Source organism: Panthera leo, chromosome B2 (assembly GCF_018350215.1).
Source record: "Panthera leo isolate Ple1 chromosome B2, P.leo_Ple1_pat1.1, whole genome shotgun sequence".
Lineage (NCBI taxonomy): Eukaryota > Metazoa > Chordata > Mammalia > Carnivora > Felidae > Panthera > Panthera leo.
This window is the reverse complement of record NC_056683.1, coordinates 73,971,951-73,987,525: the sequence shown is the minus strand read 5'-3', so window position 1 is coordinate 73,987,525 and position 15,575 is coordinate 73,971,951. Positions and strand designations below refer to the sequence as shown.

Sequence of the window (15,575 nt, the reverse complement as noted above, 5' to 3'; positions counted from 1 at the left end):
CCTGTCTCGCCTTTGAGTACAGACCCACAGCTACAAGTAAACTAATTCTTGGATGTCTTTTCGCTGATGTGGGGGAAAACACACCACCCCCCAATTCTTGTTGGAATGTATCTAGGTAAAAATTATTTATTTCACATATTGCATATATCCGGTTAAAAAAAAGCTAGGAGACTTTTCTTAAGCCTATGTACAAATCTAACCCAAGCAAGTAAAGAAAGAAAACCCCAAATTGCTGATATAATAGATGTCTAAGGCTGTCTTATCACAAACAAGGTTTTGAGATCTAGAAAACAGCAGCATCCTAATGCTGGGAAGGATTCTGAATTTGAAGGTACCGTGAGGCTTGCTAGAGAGGAGAGGAGACCCTGAGGACAGGGTCTGTATGTATTCAACTCAGAGGGCCCAGACTGTCCATATTCCATTCTGTCCTGTCCTCTTTGCCCTGCTGCTGTCCTGTCCTTGTCTTGCAAGGAAACAGCCCTTTGTAGCACAGACAACTAGTTGGGACTCCCAGCATGGATGGGTCAGTGTTACAGTTTCTACGTTTTTCATACCTAACCCTGAACTGGTTATTATGGAAAATCAGTCAGTTGCTTGCATGGCCTATACTCATGTCCGTACAGAACCATATTGCTTCAGTCTGTTACTTCTCTAGGTTTGTCCTCATTTCAGCTGTTGTTACCAGTATCGTGTACTGTCTAAGTAAGAATCTACAGATTCTCAAATTCTTTGGAGTGACAACACTCAATATTTTGTTTTTGAACGTTCATCATGGGCCCTAAGCACCTTTCTTTAAAAATTTTTTTTAATGTTGGGGCGCCTGGGTGGCTCAGTCGGTTAAGCATCTGACTTCAGCTCAGGTCATGTTCTCACAGTTAGTGGCTTTGAGCCCCGCGTCGGGCTCTGTGCTGACAGCTCAGAGCCTGGAGCCTGTTTCAGTTCTGTGTCTCCTCTCTGTTTCTGCCCCTCCCCTGCTCATGGTCTGTCTCTGTCTCAAAAATAAATAAACATGAAAAAATTTTTTTAATGTTTATTTATTTTTGAGAGAGAGAGACAGACATACCACGAGTGAAGGAGAGGTAGAGAGAGAGGAAGACACAGAATCCAAAGCAGTCTCCAGGCTCCGTGCTGTCAGCACAGAGCCCGATGAGGGGCTCAAACCCATAAACTGTGAGATCATGACCCGAGCTGAAGTTGGACGCTCAACCAACTGAGCCACACAAGTACCCACAGCCCCTTTCAAATGTAACTAGAAAATCTGGGGAGACCCACTGGAATACTTTTGACTGGCTTGGGCTTTTAAAAAATTTCATTTTCTTTTTGGTATTTTATTTTTTATATAGGTCTATATACTGGACTTCTTTTCACCTGCTTTACATTGTGGAAGTTTATTGTAAATGGGGTTTTTCTTCCAGTTACAGTTTGTTTATTTTATTTTTAATTGAAGATTAGTGGACATACAATATTATAATAGTTCTGGGTGTACAACATAGTGATTCGACAAGTATACACATTACTAGATGCTCACTATAACTGTAATTACCATGCTACCATACAAAGTTATTAAAGTATTATTGACTATATTCCCTAAGCTGCACTTTCATCCTCAAGATTTATTTATTCAATAACTGGAAGTTTGTACCTCTTAATCCCCTTTACCAATTTCACCTATTTCCACCTTCTCTCCCCTCTGGTGGTTGAGGTTTTTGGGAATCCAAGGTTAGGATTTCTTTGTTCAATTAAAAGGCTGGTTTGATGCAAGCCATTTCCTAAACTGCAAGAACATGGACAACCCTGTCTACTGGCTGGTTTTGCTGAAACCAAACCCAGTTTGTGAGAAGCTAGACTCTGTTGCCTGAGATTAAGGACTGTGTTTAGTTATCTTTATGTGTCCAGTGTCTAGCATAGTGCCGGCTCATACTCAATTCTAATTACGTCCCACTCAAATTCAGTTAATTGTTGAATGAATCAAACAAACTTTGCAAGCCCTGGTGATTACATCAAGAATATTGGAATAGTAATTTACCAGATGAGAGAGTTAGGCAAATGGGGGAAATAACTAGTATGTATCTCACTGCTCTTGATTCTTGATCACTTAGCAAGATGTGGCTAATGCTTTATAATACCTTTTCTTCTTGGGCCTACTTCTTGATCATTTTAAACCCAGTGCTCTGGAAGAACCACTACCAGTCAATCAGAATGGGGTTGGGTGTGGGGGTTAAAGAAAAGGAATATATATATTTTTGTCAGGTCAGTACTAAGGTTTATATAAATTAATACTTTCTACTGTCATAAAGGTGAAAATTCCCTAGAGATTAATAGACTCATATTAATTGCTGATGGCTGTCTCTAGCCCTGTATCAGAATTTTGAGATTGCAGGGAAGAGTCTTAAGAATCAACTAATGAGTTTTGTCCTGGGCATATGAAAGATGAATGGTAACACTCTGCTGGCCATTTTCCATCTGTACCCAGCGATATTTTTAGCCCATAGGCTATCCTGGGCACAAGCAGGGAAATGGGAATAATGGAGCGGGGAAGAGAAGAGAGCAGCAGAGAAGAAACTGAGAGAGAGAGAGACTTTGAGGGAGAGACATGAAAGAGGGCTATGCAATGGGCAGTGTGACAATGTGTCACCACCAGGGACTTTAGGCGCTGTGTTGTCATTTCAGTGCCATAGGCTGTCTGTCCCTACATTGAACTGTTATGGGTCTAAATTGCCATTCTGTGCAGCAACTGACACACTCAGAAGAGACTTATATTGTGAATCTAGTAGTCACAATAGCAATGGAATTGAAGAGAGAAGGAGAATGAGGGCTATGGAGTTGAGAAGAACTCAGGGGAAATAGTCTTAGAGTGCTTCAACACCCTGCACCCTCTCTGCCCTGCCACCCCCACCCCGGCATTGCTATGGGGATTAGCCAGCAGGACTGAAAAACTCTGGCTATAAGATTTCATTGTTTATTCATCATACTGTGGGAGGCTCTGTGCAAGTTATTGGGACTTATTCAGAGATGAATAAGACCTGTTGTCCACCTGCAGGGGGGGTCCCAATCTGGTAGTAATAAAAGATCCATCAACAACAGCACCCGTTAAAAATGTGAGAAGCATCATGATATATGTATGAACAAAAGCTATTAATTCTGCCTAAGGGGGTTGGGGAATTTCAGCTGTGAAAAATATTTAATAATACTGTACCTTAGGAGATATTTATTTTGATAGATTGTTAGGAAGATAAATAACTTGCTATTGAAAGAGAGATTCTAATGTAGTATAGAATTGCAAAGTAGATACAGCATACCCCACTGTATTGATGGATTTATTAGGAAGAGCCGGTGACACTTGAGCATGTCTTCCCTCTTAAAAATAATGTACGATACGTGTGCGTTAAATTTAATGAAGCAAACCAAAAGACATGGATCAATTTGCTGGTTGATAAAAGACAAAGTGCTTTTTCTACAGTAGCCAATCTAAATGTTTGCTGATTGGAGTTGAATTTCTTAATGAAAAAGCCTTATTGCTCAAGATGACCCCAGAATACTTGTGTTTAATATCAGTACTCTAGTGATTCCTAAAGGTAAGAAGTTAAAAATAATCTAATCTTATTTATGTGAGGCCATCTAATCAGTTTGGGTCTGGTAGGTGTTAGTTTTTGTAGGCCTAATTGCTCATTGGACCATCCACTGGAGTCAGAAGAAGCACAGACAAAGGGAATCTATTCTGTAAGAATGTGCTTATATTGCAGACCTATCGCCCATTGTGGATTTTCATTAAGTGGACTTTGCAGTGGGCGGTTCTGCTTTATATGTCCAGTGGTTGCTCTATTGATCTTCTCAGGGGGCTGGCAGGCATTTCACGGTTTAGGATTGCCTGAAACATTTGGCAGGAATGTTTAATTTTAGCACTGTTTTCTAGACCCATTCTATTACCTGCTATGAAGCCAGAGCATCAGTCCCCAAGGAGCTTACACTAATTAAAGGGCAAGGTTCAAGAGAACATACTTCTTGTTTCACCAAAAACCTTTTATATGAAATAATAGCCCTGAGTGCATGGATAAACAGTCCAATAAAGACTGTGGGTAATTTCAGTTTATATGGTGAGAGGCTGAAGTAGTCTTTTGGGAAGAAAAACTTGAAAATGCGACCAATGTGTAGATATCATTTGCAGTAGGTTCTTTAGACCCGGCACTAAATATTACTCAAAATAGGAAGTATCAGTTTGGTCAGAATCCATTACAGATTTAATTGGGAGTCAGATGTGTGCAAGAAATTATGGGCTGACTATAAACATTACAAAAATTTCCAAAAGTCTTCAAATCTGAGAAATTCGGACCATTCAGGGACTGACAAAAGAGATTTGAATCTATAGAGTACTTTGGAGTTAACTCAGGGTGATTTTGTTTCTTAACCCTTCTGATAAAAAAAGAAAAATTTTCTTCTGAGATTGTACTGTCAGATATGGTGAGTTTATTTCTCTTTTTATATGATTACTTTCTGTTTATTAGCCTTTATGTTTTTAAACTTATCCCCAAATATGAGCAAATGTAGCTTATGTTTCTCTTGAGAAATGAACAGAGCAAAACAGACTCCTATTCTTTCTCCTTTTTTTCTTCCTTGAACTTCTAACAAGACAGATTAATTTTTTTTTCAGTCAAAATGAATCAACCTTTACTATAGAGTTATCATGTCAGAGATAGAAAGGTTGTCAAGCAAAGCCCTGTATGATATAGTCTGTAATAGAGTAATCCCATCTCAGACATAGTGAAATACTTTATTTTTATAATAAACTTGGAATTTGGGGCATAGGAGTTATGGTACTTATATTGCAATAATTGTCATATTGGGATAAAGTCCAATTGCTTGATCCCACTATTATAATGCATTTAGATAAATTTAGACAAAGTAATTTTATGACAAAAAAATGATCACTTTCAGTTTAACAATTATGAAGATATTTCAAACTAGCAATCTACAGACCAAATCCAACCTATAGACTCAAAAATAGATTTATAAAAAGTTCAAAAGGCATTTTTTGGTTGTATAGGGAAAGGCAAATCTCTTTTCCACCATTGTCCCCAACTGAGAAACTAATCAGTTTCTTATGTATCCACCAGAGACAGTTTGTGTGCCTGTGTATATAAACAAATATGTGCATCCATTCCCAAATATTGAACCCTGACTTTATACCACTGTTCTATGCCACTTTTTTCTTTCTTCCTTCCTCCCTCCCTCTCTCCCTTCTTACCTTCCTTTCCTTTCTTACCATTATATCTTGGAGCTCATTCCATTTTAGTATATTATTGTTCTTTCTGATTTTATTGTATGCATTTACCAAAATTTGTTTAATAATTTCCCTGTTAATGTCCATTTTGGTTGTTTGCAAATGTTTGCTAAGTTTTGTGTGACTATAAGTACCTTTGTGTAAGTACCACATCAGAGATGCCAGTAATATATCTATCTGTAGGATATATTTCTGGAAGTGAAGTTGCTGAGTTGGAGGATAAGGACTGTTGTAATTATGCTATTGTTAAATAGTCCTCCATGGTGGTTGAATGAATGTGGCCTCCCAGCAGCAATGCATGAGAATGCCTTTTCCCTCCCCCTCTCAGCCCAGTGAGCTATCTCACTTTTTGATCTTTGCCAGTACAAGTGAAAAATATCATCTCGTTGTTTTATTTAGCATTTTTTTAATGAATTTTTTTAACGTTTATTTTAGAGAGAGAGAGAGAGACAGAGACAGAGCGTGGGTGGGGGAGGGGCAGAGAGGGAGGGAGACACAGAATCTAAAGCAGGCTTCAGCTCTAAGCTGAGAGCCCGATGTGTGGCTCCAACTCACCAACTGTGAGATCATGACCTGAGCTGAAGTTGGACACTTAACTGACTAAGCCACCCAGGAGCCCTAGCATTGAGGTTTAGTAACTTCTTTTCATATGTCCAGGAGCCATTTTGACTCTCTCCTCTGCGAACTGTTCATAGCCTTTTAAACCTCAGTTGTTGGTCTTTCACATGTCAAGTTGTAGAGGCTCCTTTTAATTTAGCAATATTAGCGATTGGGATATGTGTGTAAATATGTTGTGTGTTTTTCTTTTTTACCTTTTTCCCCCTTGTGTTTTGCCTTTGCCATGTGGAAATTTGTGTTTTGCATATTTTATTTTATTTCTTAATTTTTATTTTATTTTTTATGTTATTTATTTTTAAGAGCGAGCAAGACAGAGCATGAGCAGGGGGAAGGGCAGAGAGAGAGGGAGACAATCTGAAGCAGGTTCCAGGCTCTGAGTGGTCAGCAGAGAGCCCACATGGGACTCGAACTTGCAAACCAGGCAATCATGACCTGAGCTGCAGTTGGACACTTAACTGACTGAGCCACCCAGGTGCCCCAATTTCTCTCTTTTTTTAAATGAAATTAGTTTACTTTAGATTTTCCATTTCCTTTGTCAGTTTTGGTAAACGGCCTTTTCTAGAAAGTTATCTATTTCATACAGGCTTTTAAATTGATTTCCATAGAATTCACCACATTCTATGAAGATGAATCTTGTTACCACCTCACCCCATTCAGAATGTCTAAAATTAACTCAGGCAAGGACAGATGTTGGCAAGGATGCAGAGAAAGAGGAACCCTCTGCACTGCTGGTAGGAATGCAAACTGGTGCAGTCACTCTGGAAAACAGTATGGAGGTTCCTCAAAAAATTAAAAATAGAACTACCCTATGACCCAGCAATTGCACTACTAGGTATTTATCCAAAGGATGCAGGTATGCTGTTTTGAAGGAGCACATGCACCCAGTGTTTATAGCAGCACTATTGACAATAGTCAAAGTTAGCCAAAGTATGGAAAGAGCCCAAATGTCCATTGACAGGTGAACGGATAAAGATGTGGTACACACACACACACACACACACACACACACACACACACAATGGAGTATTACTCAGCAATCAAAAAGAATGGAATCTTGCCATTTGCAACAACATGGATGGAACTAGAGTATATTATGCTAAGTGAAATCAGTCAGTCAGAGAAAGACAAATGTCATAGAACTTCACTCATTGGTGGAATTTAAGATACAAAACAGATGGACATAAAGGAAAGGAAGCAAAAATAATATAATAAGAGGGAGGGGGACAAACCTTAAGAGACTCCTAAGGATAGAGAACAAACTGAGGGTTGCTGGAGGGGAAATGGATTAAATGGGTAAAGGGCATTAAGGAGACACTTGTAGGGATGAGCCCTGGGTGTTATATGTAGGGGATGAACCACTGGATTCTACTGAAATCATTATTGCACAATATGTTAACTAATTTGGATGTAAATTCAAACAAATAAAAAAATAAAATAAAATAAAATGAATCTCGTGATTCTTTAAATTCTTCTGTTTGCATTTCCATTTTATCATCTTTTTTGTTTATACAATTTTTCTTCTTTGTTTTGTTTCTTGATGTTACTTAATTATTCACCCTTCCTCTTCCTTCATAAAAAGAGTTTTTGTATCTATTTATAAGTTCTACTGTATGTTTCTAACTTATTAATTACTATTATATAGTCTTCATTAATTCCTTTTATATGTTTTTCTTCTGTCAATTTTGCTGATCTCTATATAACTTTTAATGTTGGATGCTTGTGCCTTTTGCCTTTATTATTATTCAAATAGGCATTTAAGGCTATCAGTTTTTCTCTCAGCACCGCTCATTCTGATATGTTGCAGCATCCTAAAACATTGTTTTCCAGAAATTTGTAATTGTGCTTTTTAGTTACTTTTTTTTTCTTTCTTTTTTTTTTTTAAGAGAGAGAGAGAGAGAGAGCACGGACAGGAGGGAGGCAGAGGGGGAGAGAGAGAATCTTAAGCAGTCTCCACACAGAGCCCGATGTGGGGCTTGATCCCACGGCCCTGGGATCATGACCTGAGTCAAAATCAAGAGTTGGACAATCAACTGACTGAGCCACCCAGGATCCCCTTTAGTTACTATTTTACTCAAGAATGGTTTAAGGGAGAGTTTTACTATTTCTAGATGGAATTGTGATTTCTACATTTCCCAACTTACAATGTTATCTTTGGGGTCTAATATGTTGTTAAATTTTTGTGAATGTTTATGTTTATGTAAAATGAAGATATAGTCTCAGTTTTCCAGGGTGCAGAACTTTATCAGTTAGATCTCTGTTGTTAATCTTTATTTTATTCTTCTATAACTCTACTTATTTTTCCTCTACACAACTTGTCAACAAAGAGAGAGAACTTCAAATCTCTCACTACTAATGTGTTTCTTGGTATTTTTCTTTGAATCTCCTATAATTTCTTCTCTATTTCTGATGCTGCTGTTATTTGGTACAGAAATATTTGTAGCAGTTGTATTTCCTTTACATAGTGTCATTACAAGTAGATTTATTTGTCTTGTTTAATGCTTTTTGCTCTGGATTCCATTCTGACAGTTAAAATTCTAAGCCCTGCTCTCTTTTTATTTGCTTTTGCTTGTTAAATGTGGTCTATCTTGGGGCGCCTGGGTGGCTCAGTCGGTTAAGCATCCCACTTTGGCTCAGGTCATGATATCCATATGTGAGTTCAAGCCCCACGTCAGGCTCTGTGCTGACAGCTTAGAGCCTGGAGCCTGCTTTGGATTCTGTGTCTCCCTCTCTTTCTGTCCCTCCCCTGCTCATGCTCTGTTTCTTTCTCTCTCAAAAATGAAATAAAAACATTAAAAAAAATTTTTAATGCTATCTCTTCATTTTTACTTTCTGAATCACTTTAAGTTTTCATCTATATAGAATTGGGTTTTGATTTGTGACTCAGGTTTTGTCTTTCATCAATTAGTGCAGGCCATTTAGTTTTATCGATATGACCTGTATATTTGGTCTGGGTTCTGTCAATTTAGTTCATGCTATCTTTTCTACTTTGAAGAGACTTTTACTTTGTAGCCTGTTTTCATTCAATTTGCCTCTGTGTAGTTTTTTTGATACTAAGAAGTTTGCATATTTGTTCTAGTTACCTTTTAATTATAGTTTTATATAGTATCTTTAGTTCCTCCATGTTTTTAGACTGTACTTAGTAGTTTTCTACTATATACAATACTGAAATTTGTGTGTTCCCTCTTCCCCTTCTCTTCTTTTACTTTATTAACTTATTCCAATCAATACTGCTAGCTTTTTTAGTGTCTCCCTTTGAGTAGCTAAGTATGTTTAAGTTTGTATTATTTGACTCTGTTACCTTTGAGATCCTTTGATTTCCAGGTATTAAAGATGAGGCCATCAAAAAACTTACCCCTTTTTTTCACAATCCTGTCACAATTTTAAATAGTTGTATCATGTTAAAATATTCTTTCTTTGATTTATAATGAAATATATTAATTGTTCATCATCATTCTCTCGCTTACTTTCCCAAGCTGTATTTTGGTTGGATGAAACTTGTCATCTAATGGTTTTCTTAAGGAAGAATCATGGCAATATTACCTGAATTTTTACATATTTTAAGTGGTTTGACTGAAGCTTTTATAGAATATGAAAGATAGATTGACTGCATATAAATTCCACAGCTCACAATTCTTTCTTGGTAATGTTATAGGTATTGATTTGCTGGGTTTTGGCATTGGATTCTATGGATAAATCTAGATCAGTCTTATTTTTTTTTCTCCCATCATATCTATTGCTTGATATTTTTGCCTGTCTGTTTCCAAAATTTTGTACTTATTTTGGAAATTCAATGACTTTTCTAGGATATGTCTCCATTTTGATCATTCTGGATGAATTTTTCCTGGGTCAGTGTATGTCCTTTTCCTCTAAAGGAAAAACTCATGAGATTAAGCATGTTGTATTTGTTATAAAACATATTATTTAAAATGTAAACAGCATTCTACCAATGCATAATCAAAGCCTACATTTCCATTAGCACTAAAATACTCAGTCAAATTGGGGCACCTGGCTAGCTAAGTAGGTTGGACATCTGACTTTGGCTCAGGTCATGATCTCGAGGTTTGTGAGTTAAACCCTGCGTTGGGCTCTGTGCTGGCAGCTCAAGGCCTGGAGACTGCTTCAGATTCTGTGTCTCCCCCTCTCTCTGCCCCTCCCATGATCATGCTCTGTCTCTCTCTGTCTCTCAATAATAAAACGTTAAAAAATTTTGCACTGGGGCGCCTGGGTGGCGCAGTCGGTTAAGCGTCCGACTTCAGCCAGGTCACGATCTCGCGGTCTGTGAGTTCGAGCCCCGCGTCAGGCTCTGGGCTGATGGCTCGGAGCCTGGAGCCTGTTTCCGATTCTGTGTCTCCCTCTCTCTCTGACCCTCCCCCGTTCATGCTCTGTCTCTCTCTGTCCCAAAAATAAATAAAAAACGTTGAAAAAAAAAATTAAAAAAAAAAAAATTTTTGCACTTGTTAATGTCTATCTATATGAATGGTAGGTACATGTTTATAGGTCTAGTCTATCCAACAAAAGTTTGAGGGCCACCTGTGGTAATGGTAGTTGATCCACATCATTCCAGATCTTTCTGTGCTTTATTTTGTCCAATCTTCAAGACAACCCTATGTGTAAATTCTATTATTATCCCTATTTTGTAGAGGAGAGACTGAGACTTAGAAGAGACAGGTAGCTTGCCCATGTTAGTAAAAGGTAGAGCCAGGATATAAACCTAAACCAACTGACTCATAACCACTAGATCATCCAGTTGTCTAGCTATTTAGATACCTCTCTTGATGCTTAGCTATTATTCAATCTATCATTGTATCCTTCTTATGAAAACTATGTACTTAAAGGTTTTTGAGTTTTAGATCCAATTAGTTCTCAACGAGAGGTGATTTTATTTCCAGGAGACATTTGTCTGTACGTCCTGAATGTCTGAAACTTTTTTGGCTGTTATAACTGGGGCAAGAGGTGGTGCTTTTAGGTTGAGTAGAGAGCCAGGGATGCCATTAAACATTCCACAAAGCATAGGACAGCCTTCACAACAAAAAATTATACAGCTCAAAATGTTGATAGAGCTGCTGTTGAGTAAATAGGACTTAGATGCTGGTTTTCTTGAGGGAAGTCTTTTTATATACGTGTATAACTGTGTAATTTAATATGCTATAACAGAGAAGATGCATAAAAATGCAACTACGATTTTTAACAAAAATAATATTTAGGTGTATTTTTTAAAGTTCTAGTACTCTTTAGAATTTTATTCCTTCAGTGCCAAAAAGGACAAGCAACCAGGCATACCTTATTCAAGATTTGACCTGGTTTTTAAAAAATTGCTTCTTTTTTCTGTCCCTGATGTAGTTTTATACCAATAAATATTTCAGGAATAGTGGTCTCATCATTGAGTTCAAGGGAGGCTGTTCATTAAGGAACTTCACCCCCATTACTGATGAAGAGCTCCAAATTAATTATTTCCTGATTGCATAGTACAGTATTTATGAAAATTAATAAGAGTTGTTCATTGTTCTTTGGAGGTGGAGAAAGAGGTTGTTAGAATAATGAAATTGGACAGTTGTCAGAGTTTCTATTTAAAAGACCATGTTATTAATTAGTCTTTCTCTCCTTTCAGGGAATGAGATCAACACTGACTGAAATTTGCTCAAGATCACTTTCCTTCAGAGAAGCTTACCTGTCGATTTCACCCCACACTTTGGAGCAACCAAGAACAATTATGCACTATAGTTATAATAAAGTCTGGTCACCTCAAAGTCAAGGCCCACTGCCAAAATGATAATTTAAGAATTTCTCTTCTTCTCTTCCCCGCCACCCCCACAAGTCACATGTATCCAAAGCAAGAACTTGTATTTATTGCCTCTGGATAGTGGTGTGGAGGTATGTCACAGTATTCTAAGCACAATATCTTTTAAAAAGTAATTTAGTGATATGTCTAACAGAGAAGTACCTAATATCTGACTTCAATATTCAAAACTGTATCTTTGCCATTCCCCTGTAGTACAATACCAGAAGCTACCAGCCAAATACTTGGGACGTTTTAAAAACATTTCAGGAAAATGATTCCTGTTATAGGCTTTAATGAGCTCACAAAATGTTTTTTTTTTTAAACTGGTGATAAATCTTTCTTATCTTAATGAGCTCTCTTAGTAATTTAAGGAAACTGATTTAGAAAGGATGAATTGTGCATTTTAGAACAAAAATATGAGCATAACTAAGGTGTTTATCAGTATGAATTCCTCGGAGAGCTGGTAAATGCTCTTCCTAACAAATTTTCCAGCTAAAGGTTCCCATTAGCAGCTGTTGGTTCGTTAATTGTCTTTCTTCAACAAGTAGTCACGGGAAGGTTTCATGGCACCAGAGTTCTTTCTGTGTGTCTCCTCCATCCAAATTCAAAGGCATCATTAGAACATCTGGAGGACAGTATGACAGATAGCACAATCCTTCTGGTTCTTGTACTTCCACGTGTCTCTTGGTGTCTTCTTAATTAGGACGCAAAGTAAAAGTGACAGAACTGTTGCTGGTGAACAGACAGCAGCTGGCACCTCCATGAGAGGGGGCAGATTTAGCAATCGGGGGTGTAGCATAATAATTCATATGCCCTGACAGACAGGAACACTTTTGAAAAGGAATGTTGCAAGGTTCTTTGCTAGTCTGATGTAATTTCCTTGCTATGTTTTGCAGGCTTGTGTGATGAGCATAAATGGGGCTGCTCAGGTCCCGCCAGATCTCTAACTTCTGAAGCACTCAGAACTGAGTTCAGAGGAGTTGAGTTTCTTTAGGAGATAGTGGGGAGAATTGAGATATTTCTTTGGGAAGGATAACCTGCAGTAAAAATACTACAGTAAAAATATCTTCAAGTCAGTCTAGAAATTCTTGGTGACAGAGTTGATTGCATACATTGACTAATCAGAATTGTTAACAGGTGAAGAGTAGACTGGTAGACACGATGTTTGAGATATGGTGCCAGAATGCTGTTTGTAAATTTTAGAATAGCCGTACATGTCTGTAAATTGGAAATTGGTATCTCCCCTCTTATTTGTAAGATGGCTATAATGGATGAAGACAATGTGATTTTGTGCTATATGCATGGAACTCTAATAGACCTGAACAAAATGTGAAAAATCAGTTTTGTCGCTGGTGAAAATTCATCAAATTATATACTTTTCTGTATGTATAAGGTTAATAAAACCTTTGAAAAAATCACTTAACTGTTACATTCTCACAAAACCAACTGAACAGAGTAACTTTTGCACCATTTTAATTGACCAAATTAAAAAAATTTACAATTTTTTACAATTTTACAATTGAGGTGAGTTGTTTTCATACTGGATAGAATATGCTGTGGATGTCCCACTTTTTTGCCACTTGTTAGCTACATGTGAGTTTGGGCAAGACCTGCAATTTCTCTGAAGTTGATTTTCTCTATCTGTAAAGTGTGGCTAATAGTATCTGCCTTGTAGAAGTGTTATGAGGATTAGTGATCCTCAGCACCCAGCATTGCATCTGGCACATGTAAACCCACCATAATTGGAAGCTAGTAAGATGATTGTAATGATGATTGATGACAATGATAATGTAGATTGTAGTCCTGCAGGAAATGGAAGCAAAACAAGTTTAATGTAGCATAAAAACATATTCAGGTAGTTGTTCAGAAAATATATATTGAATACTTCTCTGCTGTAAATCACGGTAGTAGTAATTTGGGGAAGTATTAAAAATATTTTAAACTAGCTCATGCTGGCTGGGTGGGGTCTCAGATTAATCTTATTATCCCAGACCTGGTGTGTGATGTTTCTAGACTGAAGTCTAGGCATTGACAGTCTGCTCATCAGGGGAATGGCCAGGACCATTCTTTATGGACCTCAATTTCTTTAAGTACTCAAACACTAAGAGGGATTGTACTCTGTCTTGAGCCCATGGCTGATCCTTTGCCAAAGTCTCTCCCAGGCTCTGGTTCTCAGAGCCAGAGAGAGAGACCTGGAACCATGGTTCTGCTGACCCGCAGACATCAGATACTGCCTGCTGCCTGGGCTCCTGTTGCTGATCCCCAAATTGATAGGATTTTGGTCAATGTCAGGACTGGAAGAGGGTACACATCCTTTAGGCTCCTTAACACATTGTCCATTAGGTTGTGGGCTATTTCCCTGGGGCCATTTGTAGTCTGGTCAATTACTCCAGCCTCCATTTCTGTCCCAATTAAAATACTCTATCTTTCTTGTCTTTAAGCCCCTTGGGAAAATTTTACTCACCTTTTAAGGCCCAGAACAAATATTATCTCCTGATGAGATTCTCTCTGGACATTCTAGGCCGGGATTTTCACTTTTTTTTTTTAATGCCCAGAATCATCATTTCATACTTATAGACTTCATTATATACTATGATTTATGGTTGCCTATGTAAAGATGGTGAGTTTCTGGAAGGCAGGAAATGTCTTACATATTCTGGCATCTACCAAGATTAGAACACATTCACTCATTAGTAAATGCTTGTTAAATGGCACTGATTTTTAGGATCTTATCATTTGACCTCAAAAGTTACATACATATAATTATTTTAGTCAATCCTAGGAAAATAGAATATAAGTTGCTTACATTCACTTTTGGAATGTAGGGAGCCAGAGGGAGGAGAGAAGGACGTGGGGAACTTAACAGCTGAATGTGGATATGTATAGTGTTCTGGGAATTCAATGAAGCTATAAAGCATCTCAGTTCTCTCTGCTCAGCTCCCTACTGAAACTTCTGCTTCTCTTGAAAGCTGTTGTCTGGATCTTGTCTTTCCCTCTGTATCGTGGGATTTTATAATTTTATAAATTATAAATTTTATATATTTTATAAATTTTATAAATTTTGTAATTTTAATTATAAAATCAAATTAAGTTTTGAAGTACTATCTTTGTGTTGTGTCAGGTTTAGGATAAGGGGGGAAATGCTTTCTTTACTGATTTGTAGGAGGACATTACAAACTTCTTGGCTTCTTTCTATGCCAGACCCGTGCCTCTCTTGGGTCCAACCAGTGTTTACACCCTGATTTCTCTTACTCTCTTTCATTTAAAGTTACTCCAATGACATCTCCATGATAGCCATATTTTCATAATTCCACCTCCAGTGTTATGTGATAGGAGACTGGCCAGTTACATACATGAAAGGAATTGCCTATAGAAAGAGACTGAATTGGGAGTCAACAGACTAGAAATCTAGTGTCCTGGTCCTTCACTAGTTGGACTGAGGCAAGTCCCTTAACCTTGAGAAGAATCAATTTCCTCTCTGTAATGGGAACAATCAAATCTATCTCATGGTGTCTAGGGCTGAGACAGGTGATACTGCTGGTCCAATGGCTAGAACACAGTAGCCATTCAAGAAGTAGCAGTTGTGATTACTGTTGTTATTGTTCTTATTGTAACTTTGGTTCTTTTCTCTACTATTGTGCAGAGTTTCAACCTGGGTGTTTTCTTTCCTAAATTTTATTTGACCTCTTACTCTCTCTCCATTACCATATCTCTAGTTGCCCACAAAACATGGATGTTCTACTTATCCTAAAATCTCACATTGACATGAGATTATCTGCCCCCCTTAGTCACCTCAGCTTACTTTTCTCATTGCCATCAAGAGCTCCCACATTCTTCTAGTGCCCACCCTTCAAAAGACATGGAGCCAGATCTCCTTCATTTTTCTCCCACCATGCAACT

At 37.8% G+C, this 15,575-nt stretch overlaps 1 protein-coding gene across 4 annotated transcripts in view; it reads left to right on the top strand.

Annotated features, from left to right (window-relative positions):
* UBE3D (ubiquitin protein ligase E3D) overlaps positions 1 to 11,681 on the top strand; it is a 241,686-nt gene extending 230,005 nt beyond the window's left edge. For 3 of the 4 annotated variants that reach the window (XM_042939253.1, XM_042939255.1, XM_042939249.1), the window contains exon 12: positions 11,505 to 11,580. Coding sequence is in view for 1 of the 4 variants with exons in the window: in XM_042939251.1 (XP_042795185.1) it covers positions 11,505 to 11,666 (162 nt within the window). In the remaining 3 variants the exon portion in view is untranslated. Of the gene's footprint in view, positions 1 to 11,504 lie in introns of all 4 variants that reach the window. The other variant, XM_042939251.1, reaches the window with a different exon arrangement.
* Positions 11,682 to 15,575: the final 3,894 nt, after the last annotated feature.